The sequence below is a fragment of the Ammospiza nelsoni genome, chromosome 1 (assembly GCF_027579445.1).
Source record: "Ammospiza nelsoni isolate bAmmNel1 chromosome 1, bAmmNel1.pri, whole genome shotgun sequence".
Classification (NCBI taxonomy): domain Eukaryota; kingdom Metazoa; phylum Chordata; class Aves; order Passeriformes; family Passerellidae; genus Ammospiza; species Ammospiza nelsoni.
Genome location: NC_080633.1, coordinates 143,011,440 through 143,036,381, shown reverse-complemented (window position 1 = coordinate 143,036,381; position 24,942 = coordinate 143,011,440). Strand labels below are relative to the sequence as shown.

Here is a 24,942-nt window from a genome sequence, read left to right as displayed (position 1 = left end):
TTGCTCCTTCACACACATTAGACACATCCTGGGAAATTGCTGAACATGTCACTAACACACAATCATACCCTGCCCTTGGAGGCAGTATGGACATACAGACAGATCTGAAGGACTGTGTACATGTCAGTTGGTGTCCATACCCTATTTCTGCTCTTTGACAGATACTAAAGTCCATTTTCTGTCTGAGGTTCAATCCATAGGGTGCTGAGAGCTAAGAGTAAATCTCCTTTGCTGTACCCAGCCACTTACTTCCCCATCTCTTAAACAAGATTTAAAAGAAAACTTACAAGTTATTCTGTTTGCCTTTTAAAAACTCTCATTGTTCTACATTACACACAGAACAACCTCCTCTGCTTCCCCTGAAGAGCCAAGACCATTTCTTCCCCTCCTTAGTAGGGAGCAGATGAAGGGCAGAACTTGGGTGCACATGATAAGAAGCTGTGGGTGACTGTATGGAGGTGTAAAGTTTTACAGCTCACCAAGGCAGGGATCCCAGCACCTTCAAGGCTCCTTTACAACAGACTCCACCACAGGTTAATCAGAACACACCATCTGACCTGATCTTACTAAGGAACAAGAAATTAGAAAAGACTTTTCTCTCCTCAACACCATCCCACAACTCATTCTCACAAATCCCACCAACCACTGGGATTTAGCAGCACTACAGTATCAAAAATAATTAAAATGTAATAATTGCATCAGGCTTTTCAAATATTCAAAAGGCATTGTCTGTTATTCACTCTGCAAGCCCTGCTGCTGCTTTTGTTTCCTATGTGAGGGTGACAGTGGAGATCCATGTAAAGGCACTGACCACTGATCTATGCAAGGCACTGACTCTCTTCCAGCAGACCATGGGAACACTGACTGCTCAATACCCTCCAGCCAGACTCCAGCTACAAAGCCAGACAACTCTCCAAAGTACTCAAACCTTGCACTCTGCAGACCAACAACCTAGCTTAACACCAAAATCAAACACTTTGCAAGTGTTGGATGAGTGCCTTTTATTATCTAATCAAAAGTTATCCTAATCTTATTTCTAATTCATATCTAAGGAATGCATTCCAAACTGTCTGCATATGCTTTTAGCTACTGGCACAAAATACCATTGAAGTGCACACTGTAGTCTCCTTGTTATCTAGGCTAAATATGTTGAGTTTAGTAAGCATTTCTTCACAAGTCATTTCCCTCACCACTCAGAGATTACACATTTTGCAATATTACATTTTTTACTCACAGAAAGCCCAGTTCAAGGCCATAATTTCATTTTCAAAGGCCCATGTGCATCATGTTAAAATTAGCTGGCTGAATATGCAGTTTGCAGTTATGAATTCCAGCTCGTACAACTTTATGATCTCTTATTATAATGGAAACAGGGATATTATTCTGAAAAGTCTCCCTAAATATTAAAGAACAAAATTGCATAAAGTGACTAGCAAGTGTCCAATTTCTCACTTCTGAAGAGACCAATCACGTTTAGGTGCCTTAATGCTGATTTAAACCATAATCAGTCAGGAGTAAGTTATGTTTCATAAACTCACAGCGTTAAAACAGAAGTTGCAACAACAGAGTCCAATCAGCACTGATTTAATACATCCTATAGTAACACTCATCTAAAATTTATCCAAAACTTGCATTTCCTAACTTCTGAGTTCATATTTGCTTTAGTTTCCTGTATATATCCACAAGTTAGCAGAATTTCTGAAGATTTTTCACAACTACGTCTTTCTGTGCAAAAGTCACCACATCAGTATTTGTTATTTAGGGTATTACAGCTGTGCTGCAGCCAGTACACACCAATCTAAATGAGCATTTGCTTTCACTGCAGACTATCTTAAACACAAAATAGCTTGGAATGCCATGAAATTACAGGAAGGCTCCAAACTTACAAATACAAATGTACTTTAAATGAATGTTTAAGCACAGACAATGTTTAAGCACAGGATTAAGATGAATACATACATACTTTCATATCTTTCTATTATTTGCTAACAAAAGTCAAAATTTCAATTTAAAGAAAGCAGGACATGTCAGTTCTACCTCTGGCACAACATATTGTTTTGAAATTCAAGGCTACATGGTGATTTTCCCATGATTCAAGGCAGAAGAGCAATGGTATACCATTGCCTGGAAATTTTGACTGTAGATTTCAGACTTTTAAAACCCATCACTTGAGCCAATAGCAACAGTGGTAGTAGGCAGTTGTCTTCATGTGCCCCAGCAGCAGATAAAATACATACTTTGCCACCACGTTTCAAGTTAGTGCTGACAGCAGAGAAACACAAGCTCTCTGACTCCCTGATTTAGTTCTATCTTTTAAAGGAAAAAATACAGTCCAAATTCAAGATAAAACTAAGTATTTTTCTGTCATTCTTAGTAAGTCTTGATTTACAGATCCAAAAGTGTTAAGACTACCCTCAGCACCCCCAGTTCTACTGGGTCTACTCAAAACTGTTGATAATTCAAGTTGGACAGTAGATCTTGAAAAAACTCTTAACCAACCCACAGTCTTTAAGAACAGATTGAGAATACACTTGGAGAAGACTCAAACCTATGTAGGAGAGCACTGTCTCATCTCCCCCCTCCATCTACACAGGAGAGAAGTTTGCCACAGCACTTCAGACTATACAGACCAAGAGGAACTGAAGCAGGAGACTGATTGCTTCTGCAGCACTGAGGGTACGTGGTCACTTTTTCTCCTGCAGATACATGAACAGCTCCTCAGAAAACTTTCATCAAAGATTTCTTTCCAAATCTCATTTACCTGACCTGCTATATACTTTAATTATTTGGCTGCAGAAAGAGCAGCTTACAGAAAATTCTAAACAGAAATACAGAAAATTCTAAACTAAAGGAAATGAGAAGCCATACAAAGGAACAGCAAAAAACTGGAGAAAATAAAATTCATCTCCCAAATGCAGGTTTCTTAACGTAGAGAAATGGTTGAAAGTAGAATACCCAAAAAGTCTCCATGGAACTGTCTGGATAGGGCACTAACCACTGCAATCCATAAGAGAAGAAAAATTACTGCTGATAAGAGGAGCAACAACCATACAGGGAATGGCAGTTGGTGGAGTAAAGGGGAATGTGGGGCAGTAGTTGCAAAATTTCCCTCCATGTAATAGTCAGAAGCTACTTACTACTGAAACTAGTCATAATGAAATCTCCAGCTTGTCAGGAAATGCCTTAACTAAGCTTCAGAGTATTTGAAGCTGTATTTCCCTCAGTGTCCCCTAACAAAGCCATTCTTTCTGCACAGAAAGTTCTCACACACAGGGTTAGTGACTGAGCATGCATGATTTGAGAGACCAATACCTCCACCTACCTACCAGACTCACAAAATGAAAGGACATGAGCGACAGAAAGAGAAACCTACACTAGATGGATGGGCTGGCTTGAGCAGGGGATTGGGCAAGATGACCTCCACAGGTCCCTTCCAACCTCAGTCATTCTGGGTTTCCATTACACTCTTTAATGTTCGACAGCCTCATTTCTAAGCCATTTTTCTGGAAGATGGTTTGTTTAAGTGAGTTCCTCTCAAGGAAAGAAGGAATTGGAATGTGAGTTTCCAGTATTCTACCAAAGAAAAAAATCAAAGCAGGAGGAGCAAAATTGAGAGGAGAGTGTGAGGCAGGACTAGCAGTACTTGTAAAGAAAAGACTAGCACAGAGAACAAGAACACAGGTAGCACCAGAACTATCACTTCTGAGTGATTTTTAGAGTTTCATCTTATTTTCTATTGGGCTTCTGTTAAGAAATTCCAAATTAAACTGCAATACTTGAATTTAGGTCAAGCATCTTCCTGTTCCTGAGTAAAGTCATCTGAGGTTGTATTTTAGAAAAGAAGGGCTGTGCTTTTTAGTCTGGATTTAAACATTTGCTTTATCCGCCAAGTAATGGGAAAAAAATCTTCAATTATCTGTTTCTTCTTGCTTCGGTTTTTGGGTTTTTTTAGTCAGTTGAGCCAAGAGTATGTCTGTTAGATTACAAACTATGCCTGATGAAAAAACCCTTGTCTTGTACTACAAACCATTTCCCTGTAGGCTATGACTGTTTGAAATAAGAACAGTCAGTGGCCCAGGAGACACCTACCAATCCCATGGAAAAGAAACCCAAGTACATTACATTGTAGAGAACCAGAATGTCAATAGAAACAGACCATGCATGGTCTGAACACCCAGCTTGAAATACCTCAGTTGCTGAGTGCCCAGTTTGAAACATCTCAGGGGGCTGTATTTCCAGTGAGTGGTTGTTGCACACATTCTGAAAGCAGTCATTTCAGAGTGGGCACAGGGAAACTGAGGCATTTGGCATTACTAACCACTTTTGAAATTGACTGTATTATTTTATAATAATCACAACACTTTTCCTCAACCTGAAACTCCCTTAAACTCTATTGCCAGCAGAACAAGGCCAACAGTGCTTTTGAAAGCAATTTCCTTACAGTACTTTGGAAAGCAATTTCCTTACAGTACTTTTTTTTCTCCAGACTATCAGGGGAAGGCTGGTATAAAGATATAAAGATCCCAGTTTAGACATGAGAGCAGTAGCAGTGATCTATCTAACCAGGTATATCAACCATGGCACCCATACAGACTGCAATGTAAAGAATGGCATTATCTCTGAACACCAAATGACACTATGCTGAGCTAATGAAATAAACAGGTTCTCACACAGAATTTGATGTAGCAAAACACTCCAACATGTGCTGACTTGCTTTGCTGTATAAAATCCAAAGTAAAATATTATTCAACAAATGGAGATGGTTCAATTTAGGCTGAGACACACAAGTAATACGAAGACACAAACTAAACTCTTATAGAAGTAAACATTTGCTATGAACCAGAAAAATAGTTTTATAGATGTCTACATATTTTTTGCTATTGTAAGATCTATACTTGATGCCACATGCAGCACCAAGACATGAAGACAGGTAGTATGCACACAATTTTCCCAAACAAAAATGGCATTTTGCTTGACTAAACACTAAGGCCTGTACCATTCCCAGACTATTTCCCACCCTTCTGACAAGAGACCAGCCCTTGACCAGCATCTCTTTTCTCCTTAACTAAATTCCAAGGTCATGGTGAGGATAATCTTTATTCTACCAATGCGTACTTCATTTTGCAGAAAGACCAATTTAAAGTTAACAAAGACAATATAACTAGTAAGCAGAAGCACTGAAAGGAGGATAAAGCATTTACAAGATGCGATACTTTTGAGAAGCAACTCAAGCTCTGCACTATCATAATTCAATTGGCATTACTGTGATTTCCATCCAGAATAACAGTTCTCTCCAGCAAATGACTAAATCAGCATTCCTCAACACTAGCACAACACAAGCTCAAGAAGAACAGGAACACAAGTTATGTTGACAGACAAGCAGCAAGCAAACACCAAGGCTGAGGTTGAGATACATTTTCTTTGGCAACAAAGTGAGTTTCACAGTTCATTTCCCCAGGCACTCATCCCTGATGTTGCTTTTACGTTCCTCCTCTGCTGTCCATCAGGCAGGATAATACAGTCTTTCATAGGGTCACACTATAAACTGGATTAATGAAACAATTCAAGCTAATAATAGCAATCTGTCCTCCAAACCCAAATCCATGCCATTCTAGTAATGGAATCTGAAGTGAAGATATTCAAACAGTTGTACCAGTACAATTAAGGGAGTAGCAAATTGTAGTACGGTGCAGATGGGAGAGGGAAACTTCATAAGTCAACTTGTTTGCCAAGAAAAAGGTAAAGGAACCCCACCTGTGTATTTTCAATGTGAGCAAAAGGCATACGTTATCTTCTCAAAGAAATGTGACCAATCTCTCATAAAGTAAATAAAAAACCTCTCCCACGTTTTCCTAAACATATTTACAGTATATATAAAATATATACTTATAAATACACACACACACTCACATATCTCTTCCCAGTGGATTTTAACATATGATGAAACTAAGGCTGGAAACAACATTTACAACTAATTTTAATGGGAAAGAATTTTCCTATGACTAAGAAAATATTTCTTGCCTCTGGAAGCATGGACACGTCTGCATCACAAAACAGAGCCTCATTCAGTGCCCCGAGCTGCTGCTGACCTTGCCTTCTCCAGAATGAGAGATGTGAGGGCTGGGAATATTTAAAAATAAGAGGTTTAGTGCTGTCCTTCTTCTACCCAATTTGTCCTCTCAGAACTTGATAAGGTAACATTGGAATTTGGAAAAAATTTCTTGAAATATTTTCCCCTAAAAGGAACAGCAAAATATTTTTTAAGACCTTGTAATTGCTATTATTTGATCTCTCAGAATACTTTGTAAAACCAGTATTTAAAATTAAGAATTTCATTTTAAGACTTTTAATGGGTCTTTACCGCTCTATAAAAGACTCACGGGCTTCTTTATGTATGATTTCCCCTGGAAATGAATTAACAAAATATTATTTTTATTATTCCAACAAGTTCAAGTCCTAATTTCTAACTTGTTAGATCTTTTTTAAGCACAATTTTTTCTGTATTACTCAAGATCTCTACTGGCACATTATGAATTCTACAGAGATAATCCACGCAGTTTTTATTTACAAATCAACTGTATTAATGCTTCTCTTGCCAAAACCCAATTCTTCTCATATTTTAAACTGCACTGACAGGTGAAAAACAAATATTTTAGTGTGAAGTGCAAGTCTGTCTCTAATAAAAGGCATGATTGTTATGAGCCAGCAGTAAATAATACCATTAAGTTCTTCTCAAGAAAAACATTGCTTCAGTTAATGAACCAATTATATTTCTCATCTCAGAGAAGCTCATTCAAGGAGTACTTTCATTAAAGTAAGTGCAGTAATTACTTAGAATTTCCTCTATTTAGGGGAAATGGGAAATGGGTTGGAAAGACTTTTCAAAAAAAAAAATCAGTAAGATAGGAAAACAAGCCCTTTTCACCCAAGATCTTCAAAATTCTCAGAAACATAACTTCTCTGTCCCAAAGTGGAGGCAGCCTAGCTCAGAGCTAACAAGCCCTCATCAGAGCTTATTTAATCACTGTAATGCACTTCAGTCAATGTTGCTGTCTTGGTTCTGGGCTTAAGCCACCATAGTTTCTGAGTCTGGTGCAGCTACATCTGAGCTGAAATCTAATTGCAGGGACTGAACTTGTGGCACTACAGGAAACAGGAGGCACATGTGCATCAGCAGCGTGCTGGCCGGACACGGCCGTGACCTGCGACAGAGCAGGGCACAGTCACCTCCCAAAGTGGCCAAGAGCTCACCTCAGACCCTCATTGCACATGGGTCAGTCCTGCTGCTCTGCCCAAAGTGCTCAGCAAAGCCAGGTGACCACTGAAGTGCCCAGCAAAGCCCAGGGACCTGCTCTCTCTGCAGTGCAGCCAAAGCCCCACAAGCGGGCTACAGTGTGCATGAGCCCTAGGACAGGGGAAAGCAACAGAACTCACATCAAACAGGAAGGTAAGACCAAGATAATCCCCTCACTCCAAGACAATCCACCACTGTCTTACTTCAGCACAGTTCAGTGGTCATAGCTACATACACACACATAAAAAACCCCACAGAATCCAAGCTAAGCTTCCACAACCAACTGCAACAGCTTCATGCAGACACCAACGAACACTCATCAAGCACTTAAATGTTAACATTACCAACCCAAAACGAAACAGATGGGGGAGGAAAAATGCCAAAATATGTCTGGTTTTTCAATGCCCAGTATTTTGATTAGATGCTTAAAAACTTTTTTTTTTTTCTCTGAACCCACACAGCCTCCCAGTCTAAATTTTGGTATTTCTGCTTCTACAACCCTTGGCATTCCTGACTTCAGAATTTAGAGAAGGTTATCGGCAGCCCCAGACAGAGCATGGCTGCTCTTTTGCTAACCAGCTGGGGCATTGGCTGTGCTGCAGCTGAGCAGCAAGCTCAGGGTGGGAAAACAATCCAGTTTTATAGGCAGCTTTTGAGACAAATCTGGCTGGCAGCAACACCACATTTTGCACCACTGTGAACAAAGCAGTGAAGTCTCTTAAAACAGAGCTGACACTGGTCCATACACATAAATGAATAAACAAAAGACAATTCAGATTCATTATATACAGCTGACAAAAGAAAGGTTGGTGTTTTAAAATCAGAAACACTGATCTGTAATATTCTCAGAAATGTGAAGGTTACTTGAAATTGATATGAGTATCATCTCCAAAGTTAATTTCTGCAAATGCAGATATTTCATGTGCTTTGGACATTTTCCATTTTCTGCTGAAAAGAAGTGACAGACAGAAAACAATCAAGGTTAAACTAATGGAATCTAGAAAAGTAGTGTCTCATGTAAGCAAAGGTCAGGTGATGTTCCCCAAGCAAACATCCCATTCATTATGAATGACATACTGAGGCAGCCCTTGAAGTGCTAACCATGCCACAGTACTAAAGCTACTGCTTTCAGAGCCCATAATTCCTCAAAATGACTGAAAAAAAACCCCAAAACCCTGACACAAAAAAACCCAACCCACATAATCCTCTTACACAGACAAGGCAAAGGCAAAGACTACACACAAACTTTAAGTGTAATGAAAACCAGCATTTCTTTCTGCCTCTAGCAGGCTTCCTTTGCATAAAACCTCTTCTGTGAATTGGCAGATCTCTTTTTGGCATGGATTGCTGGTATGTGGCATTCATTCTGCTGCTTGAATGCTGGTAAGTGACAGAACTAAATCTTTCCATTGCTGAAATTTTACTTCCCACAAAATTCATATAAAAAATTGTCATATTACAAGGACCTGCTACTTTCTTATCATGTGGGAAATGCATATCTCTATGTAAAAAAAAAAAAAACAAACAAGCAATGCAAGTCTGTATTGCCTAGGTCTCTTATACAGACACAAAATTGAGAAGAAACAGGATCTGTTTGATGGCTTACAGTACACCACAGATGATAGTCTCTCAGTATGTTTTTTATATAATGCTGTTATCTTTGTCCATAGTAGGCAAGAAGAGCTTTGAGGGGCCTCATGGCTTCTCAAAGGGTAGTTTTCAAAAAAACAGGAATATAAATTGAAACTGAATGTGGTAATGTTCTGTAACCAGATAAGAAGTAAAAGGTTGCCTCTGTTTCAGCTTAACCAGAACTGGTAAACTATGACATAGCTATTAGTCATTGTGTTATTAAAATAAATTAAATTCAGAACCATAAGACTCTGGTTGAGATTTTTATGGCTAACATGCACTATTTGAGAGAATTTTCTCTCCTTTATACTGGTGTGTTTTTGAATTTTGTTCCATTTAAAATCTGTTTTTCTAGAAAAGCAATTCGGCCAAATCTGTACACAAAAGTATATTCAGTGGAGAAGTCTTGATTACCTTGAAACATCAGACCAGACTACACACCTCTAACAAAAATCTAAAAATACCAAGAAAATATAGAATTTGAATGAGTTATGGCATACCTAATTCTCTCAAAAACAGCTGTGAATTAGATCCACACCCACAATAATAAACTTCAAAAAATGAAGTCTTGTGAAAATGTCACATTAATCTACCCATGCAGTAAATGTCTACTCACCCACTGCTTACTAAGATGATTAGTAAGGAAATCACAAGTTAAACTTTATTCATCTGAAGAAAAATAGGAAAGAGGTTGCAAGGTTGATTTAACTCAGAAGATATTATTGTCACTTGACATTTACATGCAATGTATAATTCCATTCCCACTTACAGTCTGGGGAAAGCCTGTTAAAATTACTTCCTTAATGTGTGAACACTTCTTTGAATTGTGTTCTCTTCATCTGCCACCTTCTCCTTAAGCCAGCTGCCTCCTTTTGTTCAGTCTTTTTTAATAGGAAAGTTCATTATATGTAATTTAGGGAGCAGTTTAAGATTGTCACCTTCTGTTGAGTGCTACTGCAGATGCATGTTTCAGAAGCACTCTATAGTATCTGTTGATAATGTCAAAAAGGCAAAAGGTTCACTCACACATATGCTGAACAGCTTTAGCATGGGACTAATCAGAATGATCACATCTATCCCCTCATTCTCATCCACATGGACCAGTCCTCCTTCCATTTATATGCCAGATTACTCTTCCCCTTTGTAAAAGCTAACACCTTTGTGGCAACTACAGAAGTTGCTTGCATGGAAACACTATTAGGAAGGCATTCAATTAAGTTTTGTCATCTAGAGACTGATCAGCACACTGTCCTGCTTAATCCTGTTGATGTGGCTTTCCTATTTCTTACTTTTCCTCATCCTTCATTACACATTTCTTTACCACTTACTCCTCTTCCCTTCTATTCCTTCTCATCTAGCTCCCCCATTCCCACTTTTTTACTCCTGAGCATTTGCTAGCTGGCTTTTTGCCATCTTTCTCTATGTCCAAGTGCTGTCTTCCCAGTGATCACCATCTTTGGGGGTCACCACTCACTTTCTTTCTCCCTTCCTTTTATGTAAGAGCAGCTCAAACAGACTCATAGCTATTGGGGTTTTTTTACTGGCATAAAGGTCCATTAGCAAGGACAAAAACCCCAAGCTGAAACAACAATTAAGAAAAAGGGCATAAGTTCCCCAGTCATTAGAGAGAACTGCAGTTTGGGAACTCACCTAACACAAACACTGCCTGAGGGTGGCTGGGCAGCCTGAGTGACAGCAGTGACTTGGTTACCACGTGCCCTACACACCAGGTTTGCTGTATGATGCTCATCAGTAATGTCAGACCCTTGTTCAATGCCTAAGAGGGGTACAGGGATTGTTCTGGCTTTCAGGTTTTTTTTAAGAAGGGGCTGGCTGTATGCTGACAATTTGGCAGATGCATCCCTATCTTTAACAGCACATAGTGTATAATTCAGGCAAAGACTAAATCCTGCTAATTGCATTGTCCTTCAATAAGCTCTCTCAGTATTTCAAAGAAAGAACAACACAAATTACTCATGCCTGGAAAGTGGGTCTTACACCAAGACTGACTAAAACAGCTCAATTTGTGAAGTTGAAAATGCTAAAGGTGACTTGTTCATGATCTACCACTAACATCTTGAAGATTTCTGAACATACTGGGCTCTTTGATTATCAGATAGAAATGTAAGATCCAGTGCCTGAAAACTGCAACACAAAAGAAAACACAAGGTTGAACAGTTTATTCAGAGATAGGATGGATTCTTCAGCCTACCTCTTGCTGAACTGTGAGTTTCACTGTAAATTTTCTTTCTGTAAGCAGTTCTAGTAGCACATTTTTGAATCAGTGTAAAATTTTTTCTCTTCACATAGTATTAATCCCACTATTAATCACCAGACTACCCTCCTGCAGACATGGTTGTGTCTCACTCATAAACTTCATCTAAATGCACATCTTCATTTAGTGCCCTGTGTATTTCAGTGGTTCAAACCATTTCATATCACCTGTAATTGTGGGATCACACCAACAGTTGTGACACTTCCTGTTTGTCAATTCACTAAAAGCCAAGGATGATATCTTTGCTGGTCTGTTGTCTTCTGCTGCCTCTTATTTCCCCTGTACACACATTTTTCCTGGCCACCTTTCTCCTACTTTTTCCAATCACCTACCACCATTACAGACAATTCACATTATTTTTAGACTCTTGTAATATAATTTCCCCAGGCACAGATGACACAAGCAAAACCAGAAGTGAATATCTACACAGGAGTTTGAGATATTCATACATCCTCACAAAACACTCCTGACACCTTTTTTTACAGAAGGCAAATTCATGTTTTGTGAACTCCAGTGACTTCCTCAAGGCCACAGTGTGATGCCAGTTTGAAAGCACAGTTAGTCCCAGCCTTAAGGACTCAGAAAAATTAGACTCAAGAGTACCTCAGTTATTTTATCTCATTCATATAATGTGTTCCTTGTTCTTCTTCAGAGAAAATGGTAAACAAAATGAGAAGGGAAACAAAATAATCTATGAAAATTATAATTAAAAGTATTCTAAATCTCCAATTCAGACCACCAACCCCTGCCTATCCTCCAAAGGATGGCATTTTTCATAGGTTGCAGTGTCAGTAAGGAACACAAAAGTCTTACACACAATTCTAACTGAAAAAGCAAACATTCCCCTTTAAATTCCTGGAATTTAATCAGTACATATTACAATATTAATTCTTCACTGGAGCATCAGGGCCATATAACATTGGTATAAATTTCATAAAACATGTCATAAAACCTGGATTTGAGGCAGAGGGGCTTTTTTAACTGAAAGTATTAAAAACCTCTAGTAATTAAGTCTATGTTCACTTACAAAATTTGTGAATATCAAAAAAAAAAAACCAAGGTAAAAATTAGCAACAAAATCCTGAATTCTTGAAGAGACAAAGAGGAAAAGAAAGGAAAAATAAAATTTTTATAAGTGTCCTGTGTCTATTCATAGAGCTCTGGAGGAAGTTTCAGAATGATTACATCTACATAAGGGCTCCTTTCATGTTGTGACCAAACACTAAGAACATGTCAGCACAATGCTCACTTTCTACCCAGATAAATCTTTTCCTAGTGGAAAGAATCAAGAAAAGAAATATAATTGCTTTATATTCCCAATCTTTCTGAATGCTGCCAACCCCAGGGTTTTTTCTACTTTTGTGCATTCCTCCTCCTTCCCTAATTTTTATGCACACAATTAGATCGCTGAAAGCTAAATTCTGATCTACTTAAATTGATAAAAATTAAAGCCTTCAGAATGGGTTCTTCAAAGCCCACACTACTTTCTATATATACTGTATGCCTCTACATTTAAGCAGGAGTTAGTAGTATTTTCTTCTTGCCACATTTCTGTAGCAGAAATATGATGATAAGAAAATGACAGATTTATATACTACAGAGAATATTTTCATACAGTAAATTACTCAGATAAAATATTCCTCTTTGGCTTTTGTTCAAAAAGGTTGATTTATCTTTGTGCTAAAGAGCCCACACAGGACCTCTGCAGTACTTCATAGTATTTCTGAGCTGCAGCAGACCATCAGCATCATTCTGCTCTGATCTCATGCATAGCAGAGGCCAAAGAACCTCACCCAGCAATTTCAAGCCTATAACTCACAGCTCTAAGCTCACTCATTCTCTCAAGGTTAACATCACTAGTGCACAGAGGGTCTCCAAAAAGGTCTGCACAGCATTTAAATCCCACTTATGATCTATTCTAAAGACTACTGAGATTTTATGAGGTCTAGGACAGAGAAATTTATAGTAACTATGGGTACATGAGATAACCCACCAGGTGGCTGCAAATCTCTCTGACTCACAATGACCTTTTGGGGAGAAAACTACCCACTGCCTTAGAAAGATACATAAGAAAATGGAATAAATATTCACACATACATATGCATGTATTTGACACCAGACACTATGTAAATACCACCTACCAAAAGCTGTGAAATAAAACTGTGCAGTTTTTATCTGAGCACTTGTAGGAGTTCTGACAAAATCCAGGTCTGTCCAGCTCTGACCTTTTGCTCAGGTGCACACTGTCAGTACATTTCCATGAGAACACACTAAGGACAGTTATTCTGTCCAGTTATTCAGTTAAGCTTTAAATCAAGCCTGGATTTCAGTCTGGTTCATACTCTCTAGATCAACCACAACATAGCAGCTTCATGCAAGAATAAATGTATAAATTTATTGCAATGATCTGTATTGATCTGATAATACAAATTCTCTTTCTATTCATCTGAATCCTCCATTTATATTCTCTTGTCACTAAATGCAAGAGCATGCAGCAACACCTCCAGATCCATCCTAGGAGTGAGTTCCAGAGTGCCACAGCAGGTGAAGCAAAAAGCAAAGACTCTGCTGCCACCTAAAGGGTTTCTCTGTCCTTGGAACTTCTGAAGTTGAGGAACAAAAATACTTGGATGCACCCAGCTTAATGAGCACCCAAACTGAAAAAGAGCTATCAGAAAAAAAGCATGCTGCTTAAGACAATAATACAGCTGCTTAATATAGCTTATCACAGCTTAATTTAGCTGCTTTCCCCTCACTGCACTGTGCTCTTCTTGCAGTCAAAATTACAGCTAGGAAACAGTAACAACACTACATATTTGTTTCTTCCCACTTTGTAAGATTACAGACTACAGTCAGAGTGGGTTTGGATAAATATAAAAGAACAAAAATCTTTCATTACAAGTCATATTTTTCCAGATTTTGAAACAAGGCACATTTCCAAATTCCCCTTTTTTGGACTGCTTTGAAGAGCAGCTTCCAGAGACAACCAGTGCCTTCCAGCAAAGAGCTCATCAGTGCTGGATATAAACATTGCAAGTAAAGAGAGGGAGAAAAAAAAATTAATCCAACTCTATCTTCTCAAAATGTTTATACTGACTGCAGAGCATAGTGCAAAAAATGTAACTTTTTTGTTTTCAGAAAAGCATTTCACAAGAACTCAACCAGTCTTTCTTGTTTCAAAGAATAAAATTACTTGAAGAAGAAATACTCCAAGTGTAACACCACATACTTATCTACTTCAAAAAAATACATCATTCTCATTGCTAGTTGAAAGGTTAAATATCTGTAAAACAATACAAGAAGCACAGCACAACAGAAGCATAAGTTAAGATTAAAAGCACATCTTCCCTAAAATGATTAATCTTAAGAAAGGGATTTGAAGGACAGCAAAATTAGTATTTTTGGAAGGAATATGGAACATTTTATTTCCCATACCACAAAATACAAGCTTACTTTGGGCAACAGGAAAAGAACTTCCCAAGAAAGATGTAATTTTGGTGCCTACACTGAGTTTGTGCACGTCACCAATCAACACCACAGACACTGATGTAGCAACAAAGCAGTCAGTGAACAAACAGCTTCTGGCAGAGAAAAAACTGGGGTTAGAATAAAACTTCCTCTGTGAACAGCATGGTATCATGAGGGAATTCTTGCAGCTTCACAGGAAGCATCTAGTAGAGTCTAACACAGAAGGATGAACTTCAGGCATCATTGGCCTCTCTTCATTTTCTACCTCCTCGTAACTAGAAAACATTTCTGTATAGCAAGTGTCAGTGAAAAGCCATTTATCTCCAGGTTGGACTTTGACATTCTACACGTATATTCTCCAACAAGAAAACAAAAAATCTACATTTAGGTTCTCCACTAAGAAAAAAACTGTATTCCTATAAAACTTTGCTTCTTTCTTCTCACAAGCACCTTCACAGATATATGGACCTAAGCATGAAAACCAAGGTCTGATTTCTCATGAACTGTCCCTGCAGCACAGACCACAGCTTTGACCATTACGAGGCCACTGTGAGCTGGATACTTGACCAAATCACCATTTGTATGTGACAGAAGGCAGGATGTGCAAGAAAACATCTTGACATGGCTTATCTTGCCTGGACAAGGATAGGGCAGCAAGGCAAAGTTTATCCTGCTTATTTCCTCAGTCAGAGGACTTTCAGCCTATTTGCTACAGCCTGTTCTCAGGACAAGTACCTTAGGTTTGGATTATTTTTATGAAGCACAATGATCTCTAACACCATGGAAACTAAGAGATCATAAACATTTTAGAAGCACAGGTGTTCTGGATCTCAGAACAATTACATCATAGTCATTTCATGCACAAGAACCTTATCAATGTCAAGATTCATGTTATGGTATGATACTGCAGGAATCCTGCCTTTGAATTTCCAAGTTAAAATAAGGTAGGGGGGAAAAAAGGAACAAAGAAAACAACCAAATAATTTGATATTCAAGCACAGCTACAGAGTCCATGTTCATACTGGAGTTTATACCATACCAATAGAAGTTTTAGGTCAATGACAGAGACACTTGCATAGAAAGGGCCCCTCTCTCAGGGATGAACAAACTTAGAATGTTCAAGTCTGACTGTTTTAGGCTGCTGCAATGGGTTCAGAAAGTCACTCCAAAGAATAGTGGATATTCTATACAAACTCATCCAACTGTCTATCAAAAGGCTGGCAATAATTTCATAAAACAAGGCTAATTGCCAGATCTGTATGCTCCACACTTCGTCCTATGTCAAAAACCCTCAGCAACATTTAGAGCTGTTCTTGCTAAAACCATTCTAAGTGAGCAGTGATAGAAGTCAAAGTAATGTGGAGAATCTCACAGTGTTAGAAGATCCTACATTATCAACTACTGTTTACACACTAGATCTCAATCAACTGGAGATGAGAAAGCAGCCAGAAAAGGAGGACATTGCACATATAAGATGTAGTGGTGCATACTGCATGAAGAAAAGTACAGAGGCAGCCTTGGGACAGGGAATCAGACAAATGGAGTAAGCAGACAGAATTGAGGTAAACTCTGCTGGCAGAAGGAGCAGGTTATGTAATAACCAGACAAGAAAGAAAAGCCAGAGCTGTAACTCTAACTCAATCTGGGGAACATGCCAAAGAATTGTATCACTGACATTTTTAGGACCCCTGGGCCTGTTCTGTACACAGTGGTGAGCAGAAAAACCCTTCAAAGGATGGTAAGAAAACAGGAGGAATTCTCAAGCAGATCCTGATAGTGCTACAGGAAGATCACTGCTCTGTAATACAGATGGCAAACAGCCATGGGCAGCAGCTGACCATGACATTTCAGCAAGTTTTTGAAGAAAAAGTAGCTCTTTCTTTTGATCCTTAAGTAAGATTAGAATTCACCTGCAATAACTGCTTCCCAAAAACAGCTATTCCAGATTTCATAGCCTCTACACTTCACACTGGGAAAGTGATGTGTGGCTGAAAGGGTGTTCCAGACATCAAGGAAGCATCTTGCTTTCTACAGAAAACCCATTCAGCTAATTAGACAAAACCCTAACTGTTCATTCTTGAAAATGCTTTTCAAAAGTTTAATGCTAAGAAATTCTTATCTTGCCTGTAGTTAGGATACTCTCCAGACCTCCAAGTTATTTCCCATTTGTACTGGACAATCATCCCAGTTAGGATTTCAGCCCAGACAAAAGTAATACTCCATCTAAAGAGAGCAGTTGTTGGACTGGAAGCCTGGAGATGACCATGAGTTAGATTTCTTCATTCAAATATCCACAGCTCTCCATACTTTACAATCCTATATTCTTGAGAAAGTTCTGCTGAAGAGTCATCTGAAACTGCCATCCTCAGCAAGCTGACCAAATTTACACCCAAAAATTTTGAGCAAACCTGAGAATGGATGTCTGTCATGGATATGAGAAATTTGTCCTGGGCCAGCATATTCTTACCATAATCAGCACATCAGTCAACATGGAATTGCAGGTTTCACTAATTCCAAAAACAGATAATAAAACTTATGGTTCAAGTATTTGACATGGATGTCCATTCAGTGATTTCTAAGTCTACAGAACTACTCCAAGTAGGTAAGTAAAGCAAGTTCAACCAAGAGAACTTAAATTAGCAGTGCAAACAGCTGTTCCTTTGTGTGCAGAGGTGCCAACACAGGACTTAGAGCACTACAATTCAGAGATGTTGCCAAACAAGTACTTGGGACAAATGACTTAATGAATTCTCTTTCTGCAATCACACTACTAAAACTCAAAACCAGAATGAGGCAAAACTTAGAAAGATGCAAATTACAGTAGAACTGAGAGGATTTTACTTGCGTTATAACTGATTTTGAACAGTGTCATCTTCAAATTGTCAAATCTATTAGGTCTCCAATCCAGCAAAGGATATAAGCATGTGCTTTAGCTTTAAAATATTCAGACTCTTGGAAGGCTGATGGACCACTCACAAATATCAGTGTGTCCTTTCCTTCACAGTATTTTACTAGCCTGGGCCACAGAATGTCCAAGAGTATTTTGAGCATAAGACATAGTGAAACCAAGTGTACACAGTCTGTTTTTTTGCTTACATAATTTACTTATATAGTAACTTTTCAAACTGCTTCTATACAACAGCAGTGTTCTGTAAAGAAAAGAAAAATACAACCATTAGACAGTGTCAGTATCTAAAAGATAATCAGCAGAAAGACTGAGAAGGACAAAAGGTTTATCTTTCTTTTTCACTCATTAAATAAATGAGCTTTTAAATTGGCTGTTTCCTTTTCACATTCAGTTTGGTGAAACTAATTTTTACCTCTAGATCCTTAAACCCTTACAGGATCTTTTAAAATTGTGTCTCTTTGCTAGCACATGTTCATAACACCAATGCTCAATGCTAAAAGTCAGCAGGTTCTCAATTGACAGGGAGATCTTAATCAACAATTTAACTTCATGGACATCAACAAAACTCCTTATAAAATAAGAGGTTTTCATTATCAGGTACATTAAAATTATTCTGCACTCATTTAGCTATTATTAATAATAGCCTTATTAATAAGAAATAGCCTTATTTTTCTAGAGATTGTACAGGTTCATAAATAAGCAATGCCTGACCCAAACATTGAACACAAGTAATTTCTTTTCATAAATCATAAATACAGGAGTAGAACAAAATAAACATTTAATAAATACATTTAACAGTAAATGTTTTCAGGATTTTATCAGTGGAGAATAGGAATTAAGAGAGGAAAACTTACTCACTGAACTAACTTTTCTGTCTTTTCAGTTACCTTAAGAAGCAAATGTAATTTTTTTCATGTACTATGCTATGTACTTGCTATGTTCTTCATTACTATTCACAAACAACAGCATTGTCCATTATGAAAGACTATAGGAACAAAATAAACACACAGAAAAAGTGCTTGTAAACTACAACAAACAGTTGCAACAGAATTCCTTGCTTCCACAAAGCCTGGCAATGGAACCTGTCAGAAGCTGGACAGTCAAATTTTGCAAAGGAAATAAAAGCAAATTACAAACTAGACAGAAAAACACAGAAATATATTATCTAACTCTATCTCAAAATTAAATTAGTATTTTGTCTCAGAACATGACGGCAAAGCAGGACAGACAAGCAACAGCTTTAGAAACAGAAATTGCCGCATATGAGCTGGAGGTGAGAGCTGATCAGTCAAGTCCAGCAGATCAGATGATGCTACTTCTAAAACACCAAGAGTTTACCAAGCATGTCATGCCAAAGAAACCCAGAATCCTTCCTGATGGCATTCTGCAAGGAGCACAAGAACTTGAAGTGTTCAAGCAGAGTTGTGGCATTCATATTTTCTGGGAAAACCCCTTTGCCCAGGATTTTCTCCTGGGAAGCTGAGAAGCCTCAGAGAAAAAGAAAAACAAATTCATATGTCATTTGCTTCTCCTGTGTTGTGCTCACATGTGGAATGTGTTTGGAGATTGTTTATCCAACAGGTGGTTGTTTCATTGGTTTTCTGTGAATTGTTTTCACTCTGGCCAGTCAGGGTCAAGCTGTGCCGAGACTCTGGAAAGAGTCACGAGTTTTCATTATTAACTTTTTAGCCTACTTGTAAGTATCCTTTATGTATTTTTTAGTATAGTTTAGTTTAGTATTCTTTAATATAATATAGTATCATAAAATAATAAATTAGCTTTCTGAGAACATGGAGTCAGATTCATCATTCCTTCCTGGCACGGGGCATCCCACTAATACAATACAAAGTAGTCAGGGTAATGAAAACCAAACCTTACAGAAGTGAGGACCTTCACTATCTGTTCATTCCATGTAAATACTTCTGCAAGGAAAGGTGTAGGAGTGAAGAAGACAACTGTTGTAGGTGAAAATGTAATTTGGGAACACTAGATCAAAGAAGTATGACCTACACATCTGGAACACTTCTGTAGTGCCATGGGATGTACTATGATATCAGATCATGCTTGATAATTCTATAACCATGATTCAACAGGAAAGTTGCCTCTGCTGGAATAAAATGTGTTATGGTCTAGGTAGGAGCTATTTCCCAGTCACATGATGTAGCTTAACTGTAACCAGGTATTTCATCAGGAGTAATCTCCTTCTCTCAGGACAGAATGCTAAAAATGGTCCTTTTGGTTACTGAGTTAAGTGAACAAAATAATTTCAAGCTTTTAATTAAAGATTAATGTGTCAGAAGCAGGTAAATGAGGAAGGGACATTTCCTAGGAGTACAAGTCACAGACTTGCAGCTGCAGACCTGCAGAGTTGAGCTTAAGTTGCCTTACACCCTTCCCAATAGAAATGAAACAGGGGCTTCTACTGAAAAGTGTAATTAACAAACAACTTTTAATTTTTGTATAAATAATTAATTTCTGTGGTCTTGGGGATGAAAGAATTCAGTACATTCAATGTATTTCTATGCATTGCTTATGACAAAGTAGGAGAGATGGTGACTGCTAAAGCAGAGGGGAAATGGAACTGGTTACGTGAGCTTTACATCAAAGGGGATCCCCAGGTGAGGGTTCAGACAAGCTTTCCATTTCCTCTTCCAGCTAGAAATGGCATGTCAATTGTCTCTGACAGCAGTATGGATAAAAAGGTGAAAGGAGAGAGAACTATCCCACCAGACAAGAGAAAAACATTACATCTTGATTGTACACAATCATTGGCTTAGCTGAGTGCAAGAGTTATAATGAACAGCAGAGCTTTTCTTTCAGGAGATTCTTGTTCTCCACTCTTTATTGAAACTATCAGGGGTTTGGAGCTTTAAAGTTTTTATTTTTCCCTAGTGAAAATATTAACACAGATCCAAGATAGGGAAATGGGTCAGCTAATGTTTGTCCTTGAAAAGTAGCTTTGCAGTGCTCCTTTCATTGTGAAATAGCAATGACAAGACTGTGGGCAGTAATTGGAGATTTAAAGTACCCCACTTCGGAAAGGTCCAAATTGAAGCACCCTAAAAAAGGCCTGATTTTCAGCAGAGACAGCATTTAAAGACCTGCATCCCCTAACAGGTGTCTCAAGCTTTGTATTCAAGATCTTTAGCATTATTTTAATATATTTTGCCCTGAATGTCAAATAAAGCAGACACAAAGAAGCAGTATGATAATGAAAACTCATTTTATTCAGCCACTTGAGGGGCCTTCTCCATCTCATTCAGCAATGTTAAAGTTTCTACAAAGCTGAAGGGTAACAATCACTGGAACACAATTAGTCTTGGCTGTCACAAAAGCAAGGACAATGTTTGCCAGGTATTTATGTGTTCACTGAATTTATCATTTAAATGAAATTTTTAATTTAAGTGAAATGATTGTAATGAAAACACCCTGGCCAGGCCAGAAGAGCTATAATAAAGATCGATATTAATAGTAACTAAGTCAAAATACACAGGTCTGGGACTCATCTGCCCCAAATGATTCAGAATGCAATACAAGAGGGAATATACTTACTGAAACTTTCCACAAGATCAAGGGCAACCTGAGTAGCCACATCCATCCCAGAGTTGATGTAGGACTGGCAGTTTTTCAAAGAAGAAAGAGCTGAATCAATTGCATTGAACGAGACTCTTGGACCACCTGACATCTTGAAAGCGTTACTCTAGAAACAACAGAGATAACAAATTAAAAGCAGTTTGCACACAAAGAATTTGGGAGAGAAAACATAAGTTCTAATAGATAGCTAAACATAAAGCAGTGTCAACAGAATCACTGAAGCATTAGGGAGCAGGGATGAAAACTTAGCTCCCAAGATGTCAGTAAATTCAGTGAAAGTGCAATTCATCACAGGTTTTCAATTCACCTCCAATTCAGTATTAAGCAAAACTGCACCACTAAAAGCAATTGGCATTTTCCTCTGCTCATTTCTACCACTAAACCACAGTGAAGTTCAAACTCCACAATTACAGCTGCTTGAAAACTACTGCTCTATTTCAGATCCAAAATAAGATCCAAAAAAGCCCACACACCCAAAAACTTGTCTGGGTTATCTAGGCATATAATCAATTAGCCTAGGAAGAAATATGGTTTCTCACACTCTATTTAGTTTCACCAGCAGTTGGCCCTTGGAAAAAATAATCTAACAAAGAGTCACTCTACTAAGAATGTACTTAAAACATTTAGCATCATTCTTAAATAAATGCCCACCTTTAAAATGCTGTCTACTTCTGCCAAATATGCTACAAGCTTTTGGTACCCATCTTCCATTAGCACAAAATGAAGTCACCCAGGTACCATTGTTTATCTTCTTTACCACCCTCTGGCTCTACAACACACACCCACAGCCTACACCCTTGTGGGGATTAGCTGCTCTGTTAGTAGAACCTTTAAGTGTTTTTGCTTATGTTGTTCCAGTCCACTCTGCTCACATCCATTGGTTTCTTCCCAGAAATCCCTAATTTCTGCTCTTCCTTCTTCATGCTTTGCCATAACCCACTCAGTCACATAGCTACTGTGAGAAACATGAACCTGGTGGGAACAATTTTATACTTCAAGTTGCAGATTAGAAAAATTCTGCTTCAGCTTTAGATACACCAAAGAAGAAGAAAAATAGACACAGCAAAACAGAACTCTTAGACAGAAATACTGCATTAGTCCATGTAAAGAATAACTGGTATGTTCAAGGAGTATACTGAGATGCCATTGGGGGAGATAGAGAGCAGAATCCACAAACAAATTTGGGGTATACCAGAAGGGAAAGAATTGTTCTATCAATAACAACCTTTAACAGGCTATAATCCAACAGCAACGTGGGAAAGATGTATAGAAAGTACAGTGCTTTTCCCATGCTTTGTATCTAAGGCTGTATCTCTCTCTACTGCTTTCCCTGAAACCCCAGAACTCCACCTTGTGATCCCCCTAACGTGAACATTGCCACATTCCACACAAGTACCATACAGACTAGGAGACCTGAACACCTGCTGTCTCCTAATGTTTATTTCCTATAATCTTCCTTTTTTTCCATTTATTAAATGTGCTTGGCCAGTCAATATGATCTTTTATTACACCATCTTTAGGTGAGGTGCTTCCAGCAACATTTTAACAACAGTTTAACCTCACCACAAACTGAACTTCTTAATTACATGCAAATTTGTCTTCCTCTCTATCCCCTTCTAAAGGTGCATCTTTCCACAGATGCAGGAGACTTCAACTACAGCTCTTGTTATGTCAGCTCATGTTCTCCCTGACAGAAGACTGTGACTGCTATCATTACAGAGCTTTAGAGCTGTCAAACTGACAACAGAAGACAAGGCAAAAGTTCCTTATAGAACTCACTGAGAGTAAAGAAAAAGGATGCTCTTGAATATTTAATAACAAATTCCTTCAGCTAGTATATTATTTAACTTTTTTTAAGGTACTTGTTTGCCATCTTAGCAAGACTGTTTGTATAGAACCTCTGTGATCCAAACGTACACTACTGAATAGTCAAATGTTAGCAGCTTCATCTTTCTGAGCCCATTTTGTGCATCAAAGTTAACAAATAGAGCCTAATTCCCCTCTTGAACTTGCTAAATCTTGCTGAGAAAGCCTGCTGTTCTTTTGGAAATTTCACAGACACACACTGTGAAAGCAGGAATCTGAAAAATAAAAAAAAACAACTTTGAAAAGTTTAAAAGGCTCCTTCATTCTCATGAGCAAACTACACAGGAGCAGAAGTTACTGGTTATGATATTAAATCAAATCATTGCAGTGGTAGGTTCACCTCAATTTGTCTTTTGGAAAGTAATTTCTTTTGGATTAATTTTCCTTTTTTTGTTTTTTAATAAAAGATTATTTTTCTTGGAAGCTGGTTGCAATCCTGTAATGCCCCAGCCTACCTGAGGGGTTCAGAGGAAGGCACTGGGATATACCCTGGGCAGTGCATGGGAAAAACAACCAAATTACCAGGAGACTCAAAAACAATAATATAAACTTATATTTCCAAACTTTGGAACATTCAAGTAGAATAAGGTACTTGGCAAAATTTAAAACATCCAGACCAAAATAAAGCACTTCCCAAACTTTAGCTCAGCAAACTTTAACTTCTCCAGACACAAGAAGACACTGGAAGTTTTCAGTCTGACTTACAACACATTTTGAGAAGAATATGTAAGAAAACCAGAGAAAGAAAGAAAGAAAAAGAAAATGGGGAGAGAAAAGTAGATGGCCACCACCCCAAGATCCAGCATTGTCTCAACAACTTCTAAACCCTGGCAGTGGAGCATGTTTGGCACATGTGTTGCTTTCCTTTTATCTCCTATGCTCTGCCACTTCAGGGCTTACAGCTCCTGTTCCCCCATCACTTCCCAGCTGGCTCTTTTGAGCCTGTCAGCTGTTCCTCAGCTCTCCAGTAGATCCCAAGGCAAAGATTTCACTCTTGAACTTTCTCAGTGAATTCAACTTCAGCTTGGAGCTGTCCATTCTGCCTTCCAAGGGAGGGGCACATTCCTCCCTGGAACTGGTTTCACTGCAGTGTTTTTTTCACCACACTTTTCTGCCAGGAAATGGAAGGAAACTTCAGTGGGTGCCTCAAAGCACCTTTACCATGTGCAACCCCCAGCCCCTCTCTGCAGGAAATACAACCAGCAAACTCTGTGCTGAATGGGAAACTACTGGGGACACTGTTTTATTTTTTTCTTTCAGCAAGTGATGAAATGGTCCAGACAGGATAAAGAACCAAAAAAATCTAGTTTCTATTCTGTTTGCTATTTTAAATATTTGCGGAAATACCTAAACTCTCTATGCTTCAATATCTCAAACTATGAAGCAGAGGTAATAAAACAGTATTATTTGTTTCTGTAACAGCAGCCCTACAGGTGTCAAGTGCTCTCTGAGCAGCAGGATCAGTGTCCAGCCCCAAGCTCACTCGGTGACGAGCGGCCACAGGGAGACCCTTTCCTTTTCGGGCAGGGGAGCAGCGCCCGCCGAGCCGGAGGCTCCGCGCCCCAGGGCCGCCTCACCCGCGGCAGGGCAGGCCGGGCAGTCCCGCACCGAGACCCAGCCCCGCACCCGTCCCGCCGCCGCTCCCGCGCCCCGCCGGGGAGCGCTGCCCTCACCCGGGGAGGGGACGGGGCCGGCGGGGACAGCCACGCTCACCAGCGGCCGCTGCTCACCTCGTTCTCGCAGGCCGAGAGTGTGACTGCCCCGGGGGCGGCCCCACGCCGCCCTCCCGGCGGTACAGGCAGGCTGGCGGTAGCGCCGGGCACCGGGGCGGGCGGAACCGCCTCATCAGCCGGCGCCGTCATGTGATGAGAGGGCTCGGCTACGTCGTAGGGAGCGCCGCCGTCT

General features: G+C 39.0%; 1 protein-coding gene across 1 annotated transcript in view; it reads right to left on the bottom strand.

The window, feature by feature from the left end:
- Nucleotides 1-24,939, bottom strand: part of NSMCE2 (NSE2 (MMS21) homolog, SMC5-SMC6 complex SUMO ligase) — a 126,714-nt gene extending 101,775 nt beyond the window's left edge. Inside the window, exons 1-2 of the mRNA XM_059479723.1 lie at nt 24,768-24,939; nt 21,130-21,277 (exon numbers count right to left, since the gene is read on the bottom strand). Coding sequence (XP_059335706.1) covers nt 21,130-21,277; nt 24,768-24,899 — 280 coding nt within the window. The 5' untranslated portion in view covers nt 24,900-24,939. The remainder of the gene's footprint in view (nt 1-21,129; nt 21,278-24,767) is intronic.
- Nucleotides 24,940-24,942: the final 3 nt, after the last annotated feature.